The 11895-nt window shown below is 44.2% G+C and overlaps 1 protein-coding gene across 4 annotated transcripts in view; it reads left to right on the forward strand.

Annotated features, from left to right (window-relative positions):
• Positions 1–11895, forward strand: part of SoxN (SRY-box transcription factor soxNeuro) — a 93933-nt gene that overhangs the window by 67234 nt on the left and 14804 nt on the right. The window contains exon 3 of one of the 4 annotated variants that reach the window (XM_026811010.1): positions 8415–8440. The exons of 2 other annotated variants lie outside the window; for them this stretch is intronic. In XM_026811010.1, coding sequence (XP_026666811.1) covers position 8415 — 1 coding nt within the window. In that variant the 3' untranslated portion in view covers positions 8416–8440. Of the gene's footprint in view, positions 1–8414; positions 8566–11895 lie in introns of those variants that run through there. One more of the 4 variants, XM_018038015.2, reaches the window with a different exon arrangement.

Here is an 11895-nt window from a genome sequence, read left to right on the forward strand (position 1 = left end):
ATCATTTCAAACTACATCATTTCATTCACATGCAATGTATGAAAGCTAAAATTATGAATTTAGGACTACAGGGTTACGAGGTGTGGATAATAGGATTGTATATCGAAATTTGTAAGTTACTCCAAAGAAGTGATACCAAGGATATAGAGTAGGGAAGTTGAACTACTAAAATTGAAAACTGAGGCGGAAAAGTTTCAGGGAATTCGAAGGTAAAGCCAAGGACGGACGGGAGAGGCAAGGATTCTCGTTCGGTCTCGTCCTTCTCCACCTTTCTCCGTTCATATCCTTAAGGAGGGCCAAGAGTTCGCGGTGGGGCCGTTCATCAGCGGCAACTTGTCACGCCGCTGGGCATCGGACATAAATTCCACTCCGTAATGTGACAGGTCCTCGCTTCTACCCCCGAGAAAACCATCCTACGGTACTATCCCACTATCCAACGGGTGTCCTAGAATTTCTTCTTGTCGTTTACAAATATTTGGACGATCCATTAAAATCTTTTGTCTAGGTGAAAAATCAAAAGATATTCTTTCCATGTTTCAAAATTCACTATCTACTTCACGATATTATAAATGTCTTTCTGCTACATCTATTTAAAACATAAGGAACAGATTTGAGAAGTGAAGGGATCGAGAAGACTTCCATCTAATTTCATTGTAAACACATTTAATTCGGTTCTTAACGAGATTACCAGAGACATTATTGAAAATAGGAAGAATCGTAAAAGTATAACAACTTTTCCGAACGTGAACGATAATTTCATTGCAGGGATTAGATTTGTCGTCTTTGAATCGTAGGCGATACCTTACGGACGGATAACGTCGTCGCTAAAGTTTCCCGCAGGAAAGATAGATCAGACAGAACGCAGGCGGGTAGCGCGACGTTTCCTCCTTTCCGCCGGAACTCGATAGCAATCGGATAGCCACTGCAACGTCCGCAGCCACGGGCACGCGCGCCTTCCATTTCGATATAAATCAGTCATGGAACAGAAAAGCACCCAGCGCTGATGAAACATGTTCTTCTCGTTTCTCCCGTTTTCGACACTTGTCAGTACGCCCTCAAGATTAATACCAAAGCAATGATTATGTAGATGAATATTTGGCTATCTTATCAAAGATTACATTCTTCGTTTTTATAATTTTCATTTGAGCTAAAATCTACTCGGTACACGTACACTCGGCCAAGTCTCAACTCAACGGATATCACTGTAGATTGTCTTTAAGTCTGAGACACTTTAGAAAATGTACGTAGAAATTTAATTAGAAGAGCACAATTATGTTTTAGAAATCATGGATATGATTTTCAAAAATTTTTAAGTTTATGCAATTCCCGAATAGGAATCACTTCCTTTTATTTTATGCTCTCGTTATTTAATTTATCCAAAATAGTATGAAGATATTAAGATCGATCATTAACATAAACAAGGACAATATCCAGAGAGACTTGGCCGAGTAGATCTTCAAGGTTGATTTTCTCGAAAGCGAAGTCTTAAATGTAAAAATAATTTTCGACCTATTTTTTGACGTAGAATCAGCCCCAATCTGGTTGTACCAAATGCATAACACTTTATATAACATATAATATGTAACAATGATTTTACATTAATTGATTTCATAGTAAGGATTACGTTTGAAGCTTCTTAGATTGGAATATCTCCAATTTTCTGAGCCGGAGTAAGCATTGAGATCCCTGCGATTTACGCAAAAGAGACAAGCAAAACGTATCCAGGATTCGCAGACACGTGGACGGGAAGGAAGAGAGGTCGGGGGTGGTAGCGGTAGGAGCGCATAGAGCACCGGTAGCTCTGGTACCAGGTCGCAAAAGCGACTTAATGTCCCCATTTGTCGTGCGGCTCTCCGGAGGCGATTCATCCTCACCCTTTGTGCGTCCGCAGGACATGACGTCCCATATAAGCGACACACCGTATCACCTCCGCCCGTTCCACGCTCGCTCTTTCATCCTGGAAACTGTAACTCGGAAGAAATTAACCGACTGGACGCGCCGTGTTCTTTTTTTTACCGCGGTCGCCTGATTTATTCGGCACCGCAGTTGGGAAGATTTAGATATCCAATGAACAGTCGAAAAATTCATTACGTAATCTATAATAAATTTGAACAGCGGAGACAATTTCTTGTTCAAACGATACTTTTTGTTTTATTTTAATTAACTAATCATCCGATCAGTATAAGACATTATGAATTTTATCTTTTAATATCTTATACTTCCCCCTGTGTTTTGACCAATGGAGTTTACAATGGAATTGTTCGAACGATCTGAAAAGCAATCTCGTTGACATCATAATTACATTATTTGTTTACCGACGAACGGCACCTGTAACCATAATAGACATGGTGGCCGTGCCTATTACCCGACTAGATACGCGCACGTTAAGTCGCACCGCGTGGCGAACACGCGAATCGCTCATCAGAAGGATTAGGTCACTAATCTGGCGTTAAGACCTGGCACTCATTAACTGAAGAGACAAATCGTTAAGTGTTCGCTGTAGTTCGAGAGCCCGTTAGGCGCTAGGCCGACCTGTCGGCAGTTGGTAATCGCCTTTAAGCTAATTTCCTTAATAACTTTATCGTCCTTTCGATCGTTCGACACCAAGATTACTCCTACCATGACACGTAGAAACTGTTCATTTGTAAATCAATCAACCGATCGGTGTTTCGCACTAAATAAAAATTAGAATCTTTTCTAAAAACCTTGTATTTTAAATTGATCCCTTCATAACAAGGAAAGGTATTGAAATGTTCGATCATCAATTTCTGGTGAATTTATATTTCGAAAGGTAATCGACGATACATTCTTTAAGATATTCCTTATAAAAGAATTCAATGAAGTATTACTTAGAGAAAGTTACACGTAACGATGGGCTTGACAATAATTGAATAACACATAAAGAACTTCAATCTGAAACTAAGAACGATGAGAGGCAAGATGTTGTTTCTGTTGATCGAAAGAGAACAACTGGAAGAATTCTGTGACGTTCGGAGCGTGGCTTGGCTGCAACGAGGAACGGAACGAAAGTGAACGGTGGGCATTAATCTCCGGCGTTAGAACGTGTCGAGGTCCGATCTCGGCGTCGCGCTGTTTCATTCTTCAGTTAGATCCTCATCGGTCTCCAGACCGAGCCGTGACCAATCCGGAATAAATATTGGCGATTATTAACGCGGCACGCCGCGCGGAACAGTCCGGAGATGGACCACGAGATGCAGCGCGTCTTCGTGAGATACTTGAGACGTTAAGTGGGCCCATTAGCTACGTTCCTAGGTGGACCGCGGCCCCATGATGGCATTCCTTCATTGCTCCACGATCCCACCTTTCCTCCTGCTTCGAATGAATTTCTCTCACGCTGCCACGTGTAGCGTTCAGGCGCTCGCACGGTTTGAAACTTATATGGGGTAATACAATTTAAAGATGCTCCTGGATTCCTTGGAAAATTATTATATTGCAAGATAATTAAAAGCGGGTAATCGTTTGTAATACTTCGTGTAATCTAAACGTCGTGAGGAGATGAATTTAATTGCTGCTGGCGACCAGCAATCATGGTCCCGTATCGAACAGCACGAGGGACACGTCGTAGGCAAACACTATTCACGCGTACGATCGATCATTCATAAACCCCGTCAGCCAGAATGGTGTCAAAGGGATAAAGTCGTCATCGTGGATCAACCGGAGAGGAATTCGCTGACTCGGCCCCGGAGGTCACCACCGCGGCTCGCCAAGGTGACATCTTCATCTTCCCCCTCCACGTGCACCTTCATCGGAGTCAGCTCGAAAAGGACCAAAGTGCACTCCTCCCCCCGGCGCGTCCCTCCGGGATGCAACGGGATGACTCTGCCGACACGTCTTCGGCCAGTTTCGATGCGTGGCTCTCTTCGAACGGTCCTTTGTCGGCCGATCACGAGACACCTGGACACACCGCGGCCGTGGCTATCTTCTCCTTCTTCTTTTCCTTCCTTTGGCTCGGGGTCACCGAAAGGGTATCCTCGATCTCCGGACTCGGGACGAACGCGGAGAAACCACGGGCCAGTTAACACCGCGGTGTCACTCTTTGCTCGACGTGTTTGGCCGATGCTTTGAGGCCAGTTAACACCGAGGGCGGTGCTTCTGATGTCGGCCACCCTGCCCGGTTGTTATCGGCCGTTAGTTACCTTCCAGTATTTCGGTCAGTCTAGACGATACTTTTGGAAAGCGAATTTACAGTCGAACAAGGAGAGACCCGTTATACGTTTATTTGACTCATTTCGAAAATGTCGAAAAATGCCGTGTCGTGCCAGTCGCAAGTGGGTACGGAAGTAATGAGTTTATTGCTACGAGCGGAGTATTAGCGTTTATTCTCGACCCTGAGTATTAAAGCGTGGCCAGAAAATCAAGGCACGAGTAAAGAGAGGGCTGTAAATCACTTCGAAACGATGCACGCCGGGAACACGTTTCACAGTGGCACGTATATGTGTATACCTAGCTAACCCCTGCGTGCACGTGCAGCCGTACGGCGGTCTGCTTATTTTCGGGGTTCTTCGGAAGATTAAATTTACACATAGTAGCGCCGTGAAACAATGCCGAGACCGTTTGCACGCTCCTACAAATATTTGAGTATCGATGTTTGCCTTCTATTCGCGGCGGTAGCCAAGGGCTTCAGTGTGTACACCGATTCCCCTCGGTGCACTCTTCCTGATCGATGTTTGTCCCGACCACTTCGCTTTAATTGCTCGCGAATCGCGTCGTAATGACTGTCGAACGAGGCGCGCGAGACGAGATGCGCTCCCCGGCTGTCCTCGAGACGGCTTCCTTGCGATTTCTTTCGAAAAGAACAAAACCTCCTTCGGTGTTTTAATAACAAAGATTGAATATATGAAATCAATGGAATTGTCAGACGACTCTAATAATACGGTCTTGTTATAAAAACAGTCTACATTAGCTTTTAATTTGAGAGATGTTAAGGGTTATTCGTACATATCTGTGAAAGCACGTCGAATTACGTCCAGCGCTCGACGTGACAAATTAGGGAGTCATAAAATGAATTTGGAACGTGTAGAATGAAATGTGATAACAGGAGGAATGAAAATGCGACGGACCAATGTAACGAGACGATCGCCGGAGTCTGACCGGGCAAAAAGTATCGGAAGACGAGCAGCGAGATTAGCAGAAAATAGAGGAGAAATGATGGATCGATGGCGATAAAAACGCGGCGACGAGTAACGTGGTCAGTTATTAATGTAGCTCGACGGTGTCACGGCTGATCGGGAATCGACGCGACGGAGCTCCGGCCAGGATGAACGGGGTAAAAACGTGACTGGATGGCAACGGTGGTTTGGAGATGAGGTCGCTAGCCGGAAGTTCCGGCGCACCGGAATTCATAAAAACTAGCGGCGCGGACCATCGTTTCGCGGACGTTCGCTGCTCCCCTTTTCTCTCGCCCGGGCTCGTACCGTCCGATCTGACCCACCGCGGAGGCGGGGGCTGAATTGAAAAGCGTCACCGAAGAGCGAGAAACGCGTAGAGGAAACGTTCGTCCGTGATCCTCGGTTTTCAAGAACGAAATTAATTGCTCCCGGGAAGAATTGTTACTCAACTTGCTTAGTAACAATCACGAACTTTATCAAAGGTTCAAATATTAGAGATTAAGCGATGTCTCCGTTGGTATGGATACATAATAATGTTTCCTCGCGTTTATATTTAATGTAAGCCATTCAGTAAAGTACAATTTACGACATATCTGAAATGTTCAAAGGAAAAATATCTTTGTTGAACGACGAACTACGGAGTCCTCCATTTCGATGACGAGAGGAATTGTAAATTTCACGATCAATCGAACGTCGTCTCGTCAGGGTCAGAGGCGCGAACTCGAGCGTCGACCAGCAGGGTAGTAAATAAAAGTCCAAAGTTAATTTTTTTCGAACAATAGCCCGAGTTGTTGTGGTAGTCGGAGGAGGGTGGACATCCCCGCGTTTTTGACATCGGTCGGTTTCACCCAACTGGACGCAATCTCGTGTCGCTATATAGTAAATCGAAAGCTAATTGGATTCATAGCCAGGACGGTAGTTCACCGAAAAGTCCCCATCAAGTACAGAAAAACCTCTATTTTTTTAACAGATTGCAAACGAATATTATACTACATATTTCACGTGGTCGGTATAAAAAAAAAAATATAGAGAGTGCGCAATGTTTTACAAATAGTTTCAATTGAAAATGTACGTACTCCACTTTGTTTAATTAATGAATACGAGATTTGTCGCTACCAATTCATTTATTTAATCTTTCTATTCTTCCCTTTATCGTTTATGATCATTTGGCAAAAAAATAATGAAACAGATATTCTTCGTTGCCGTTTTGCCAATGAAATCTAAATTGCGACTCTCGTTTGGTGAAATTTATTATTATGAACAGAGACCAGATATCAGCATCCCCGACATCTTGCTTTTATTGTAATAACGCGTATCAGACAAACCGTGGGCACGAGGCAACGATGCGACGCGACTTTGGTCGTCCCTAATTAATGTGACCGCGAATCAAAGACGGGGAAAAACGAATAAGATCGCGGGTTAAGCTGAAAACGGCAGCACGGCAGACGTCATCAAGATGCAGCGTTGCCAAGGATCCCGTAATTAGGGGAAGCTGATTTTTCATTTGTCGGGTATCATTGAGGTTCTGCTCATTAGCCGTCGGCGTCGACGGTGTGGCGCGGAGCAGCGTCGGCGTCTACGATGCGCCGTTCCTCGTACCAGTTGAGCATCCGTAGCTGAAGGATGCCTCTGGTTGGTTAGCCTGGCCCCAGCCTGGTTGGTCTTTGGGCTGGCTGATAAAGGCGCATCCTCCTCTCTTTTGCTCTCCTTTTCTCTCACAGCCTGCTCAGTCTGCCCCGCCACCACATCGTCGCATTTATTTGCTCCCTTTTCCTCTTCTACCTTCCATCTCTTCTATCTTTCTCTCATTTTCTTTTCTTCTCACGCTTCGTCTCACCCTGCTCCACTTTTTCTCACCTCCTGACTTCCACCTAGATTCTTCGTGGTTCATTCACGGTTGGTCCGTAAATTTTTGAATTTACCCGAAATTCGGAGCGTACTTCTACTCTACTTGTTATGTGCGTTTGTACAATCACACAGTAGATATCGGGCGGAAATATCAGTGGATATTATTACCTTCCGACTATGAATCCTGCTCCAAGTGTATCAAGAAGAATGATGCACGGGAAGGTGCTAACGAAGCGGGATCGTTATTCGCTGTCACGCCGACGTGGCTGTCATCTTTCTTCGGAGACGAACCTCGATGCTGAAATTAATTCGATAGAGCATGTAGCGCCAATCGGACGTTCATCAAGCATTCTTATCCTCGCCGAAACGAGGATCGTTTAAAAAGACAATAATTAAACAGCGTTGAATCATAACTAGATGTTGTAGCAACTTCTATCAGCAAAGGAGATATTCTCCATCAGTAATATTTAAGATAAAATCGCGTTGTTCATTGTAAGAATGTAAAAAAAATTACCATTCCTTACAAAGAGTTGGAACATTACTATTTATCAATCATTGATATCGTTTAGCATGATAGTTAAAAAGAAAAGAAAGGTGGATGGTAATGATTCAACGTCATGAGACGGGGCAATAAGATATGGTCGATGTGACGACGTAACTGTCATTCTCGAATCAATCCAGCCGGACCAGGTCTGCTCCGAGGTTGTTCCGCGCGTGGGCGTGAAACGACTTGCGTGGCGTTAAGTAACGAAGCCGGCTCATTACTTCTTCTCGCGTGACGTTCGCGCGCGTGGAGTAAATGAAAGGTGCAGAGGAGAAAAGGATGTTTTCTGCCTTGGCACTCTCTCTTTCTCTCTCTCTCTCTCTCTCTCTCTCTCTCTCTCTCTCTCGCTCTCGTCTCGTCTCGTTACGGCCATCCGTCATTTTCACACCTCAACGAAGATCTATAACAAGGGCCACGGAACGCGAGCTTGATACCATGCGCGTGGAATTTTTTAGCTCTTAAACTCCCCCGCCACTCTTTAAGAAGTATTCTTGATTTAGATGCATTATCTTTCTCTTGATATCGCAGGGTCCAGCAATATAATCTCTGAGTTTGCATCGTTAATGACACTCGAGCTTTTATGTTACGAGCGAGAATAAAAATATTCCTATTATTTGTATTATTCGGAATAAGAAGTCAATGGTTGTGAAAATGAAATGTAAAGACTTTATATTATTTTCAAAGGTAGCCAAAATTTGTTAACAATATCGATGCCCGATATCCAATCAAATCTGAGAGATTATACTGCTAGATCCTGTGGGTTACATAAAATAATTAAAATAGTCATAATATTAATATTGTGTTAAAGCGAGACGTGATATGATTAATTATCACCAGATTAACAGTCTCTCGATCACGCTGATTATCCGCTTCGGATTCGACTGATCGCTCAGACGTGTTCGTGGCGTGTGTTGCAGGGATTGGAACGCGACGAGCAACGTGCGCGTACAAGAATCCTGGCCAACGTGAGCGTCCTTCGGCACGGCGAACTCGAACCTCTTCAGCACCGAAGGATCAGGCTCCTTGATTGTTTCGCGCCCGACGGTGAGTGTCCTTTCTCGTCGTCAACACGCGAGATTAGATAAGTCACGGATTTACGCGCTTCCTGTCACCACAACTCCCTCCGTAATTACGTTTGACGCAATTCTGTTTATGCAATCGGCTCTCGTATCGGTGGTTTGTCTTCGCGAACGTTACCGCGATTGCGATCGACAGGATTGATCGACGGCTATAAATTAAAATAGCAACGCGTCACTTCGCACAGTTTCGTTACCCTTATCGCGTAATTTTTATTTTTACGTACGTAACAATTAGACGATTGATTTTATGGCTGATCGAATTAATGAAAATCTGTCGACTCGATAGTGTCTGACGATATACACACGTAAATAAATACGTGCGCGTGTGCGTCCTCCTAATCCTGTCCCATGAGAAAACCGGGGACCCAGGCGCGATCGAGAAAGCAATTACACGGGAATTAATTGATTCAAGGTAGCAATTGGAACGTCTCGAACGGGATCACCGTGACGTTCGCGCCGATTGAAAGATTCGTGCAATCGAAGATCTTGTCGATAACAAGCTTCCTCTCTCGCACCGTGACCGATTCCTCAAGTCGGATTAAACTGTTTTGCTCCAGTTTCAGTTGTCAGGGCGATCTGCGTGGTGATTTCGTTCTGCTCGAGTTAGTCCGACGATCAATGTCCGATCGGTTGATCCAAATTCCTGATACAAAATTGCAGGTTTCATACGATGAAAGTTTTAAGAAACACTTGTCACATATATTATTTAACAAAATTTATTTCAAATAGTTATTTGGACATGAAACGCACTTGATATTATAAAAAAAGAACATGAAGTATTTTATAACGTCATTTTGCTTCATGTACATTGCCGTGTGGCTACGATTTCTCGTATTGCTATACAGTAGGTAAGCAATGATTAACTAGAAATTGATGTAACATTCGACAGAAGAACTTTAAATACCGGCTAGTATGGTACGGTGCTATCCTACATATTTCAAAGGGAAAAGCTCGACGGACGCGCGGAGAATGCGCTTTGTCATTGCACAAATCGCCACCACAATAGATTCGACCTCAGAACCTTGAAACGGCCCTCCAAAGCTCCCGCTATGGAAGACAGCTATGAAATTGCCATTGATTGCTCCTCACGTTTCATCCCTTTGGTTGTTTCACCGATCTTCAGAAAATTACGTGTTCCAGATTCTTGATGCGACGAGCATTTACTTTAAACGACACTTTATTGGCTCAAATCTGCTCTTTACAGGCTATAGAACCCTTCCTATCTTTAATATTACAGTAATTAGAGACTGAATACGCCTAGTAATTTATATCCAATTTTTTCTCATAGTTCAGAAATTAAATCTAAAATGTCTTGATAGATGAGATGAGTACGAATAATTATACACAAAGGAATCTTTTTGAATTAAATTCAAATTTACATCTCGATATGATACTTGCTCGCAATTGATTTGCTGGTAAATGAAGACTGAGATTCGCGTTGATTTTACCCGGCCGCGGTTTTCCGCTGATTCATGAAAACAACAAGATTCGATCTTACAGTGAAGCGAAAAGGGCTGTTGGTTCCTCGGCAAAGATTGACTCGTCACTGATGACGCTTCTATCCCTCTGTACCGCACTTCCCCATGTAATTTCTCGTGTATACAGGACTAATGGGTTATTTCAGGTAATTAGCCGGCAAGCCCCGTTTTCTACCGCGCGCTGGCAAAAACCAGCATGCGATTTCGCGCGTACCTCTCTATTTGCGTACACCATGCCGGCTCCATTTCTCCACGCCCGGTTGGGCGAATCGTCCCTTGCCGATTTCTTTCGCGTCCTGGTTAATTACGACGCGATGCGGTTTCTTCCCTCTGTCATGGACATTAAAATTCCTCAAAAATGTCTTGTGATAAATTGGTCCTTACCAATCGTCTTCTGCTTGAAACAACCATTCGACTTCTTAAAAATTGTAATCCCGATTTAGGTAGTTTCATATTCGATTCTTTCTACGATCTATTCTATTTGAATTTGTTTCCCTAGATTCTTTCAACGAAGTATCCGACGCGTGCGAACAGCATCCGCGTCACCTCGGGAACAGCCAATTAATTATCGCGATGCGATCTTATACAATTTAGCAAACAGTCGTCGAGGTAGACAGCATCGAAGTACAATCTGAACAATGGACCAGCCGCTTATCGAGGAGAAGCGATCACGATCCCCGGACGTGTTTCGCCTAGGGCAATGTATAATCGGTCGATTAAGCGCGACCGGGGTCCCGGGGCCCGTGAATTTGGCAATTACGGGCCAGTGCTAATGACGAGCGAGAGCCAACACGAGGTAAAAAGGTGTCGAAGGTGCCGGAGGTAGGCTGGCATCTTCGAGAAGCCGTCCCTGCCGAGTCACGGCGTGTAACGAACTTGAGCTGAACTCGCCTCCTGCCGCCCCGCGTGCTCAGGCTTCCCCACTTTTATCGGCGGTGCCAAATCCTGGTCCCGACCGTTTCCCTGTCACAGGATGAGACGTCATTAACGCCTGACACCGGACCCGGCAGCCGCGGGAACGAGGTTACACCTTGATTCGTCGATTCCGCGGATCATTCTGTTTTTCGGTCCTGTCGTTAATTTCAGTTTCACCGATGCGGTACCAGTGAACCAATTTTTTCATTCCAACTAGTATTCACTCGTATGCTCTACCTAACTGAAAAGTGGTTCGTGTAACTTTCTCAATTTTATTATACTCCCACTTCAGTTTAACGTAATAATCCTATCATCAAATCGACTCTTTCATATGAAACAGTCTAAATAAATTTATTTCTCACTGATAATGTTTAATTGGTTTCATGAATTACTGTAAAATAAATTCTACTGGAAATAAGGTGGTTAAGGATTTTTCGATAAACGATTAAAAGACGAGTGACGAAAACGATGGTAGCGCGAAATCGTGGAGGGCGGTTGGTACGGGCGAAGAGGCAAAGGTGGCTGGTTCGTTAATTACTGATTTTCCTCGGTCCGCGTCACTTTTTAATTGACGCCAGAAATTGAACCAGAGAGCCGGCACATCGCGCTCGATGGCTGTGCGGTCGTTTCTCGTCGAGTCATCCTTCGCGCGTCCCTCCTCCGCTTCTTTCTTCTTTTTCTAGCCTATCCGAATCATCCCGCCAAGATCAAAATAACGCACCTTCCAGCCGCATTCTAGCCAGTTTAACATTCTGCATACGGAATCGGCCGCGTTAACTTCTTCATTTCCATTGTAGTCGTACGGCAATGTACTTTAATCATTTTCCCGCGACAGTGTCTCACAAACATTAAATAATTTGTGAACGAAGAAGTGTGAATAATAATAATAGTAATAGTAATAA

Source organism: Ceratina calcarata, unplaced genomic scaffold (assembly GCF_001652005.2).
Source record: "Ceratina calcarata isolate Rehan_Ccalc_2016 unplaced genomic scaffold, ASM165200v1 scaffold180.2, whole genome shotgun sequence".
Classification (NCBI taxonomy): domain Eukaryota; kingdom Metazoa; phylum Arthropoda; class Insecta; order Hymenoptera; family Apidae; genus Ceratina; species Ceratina calcarata.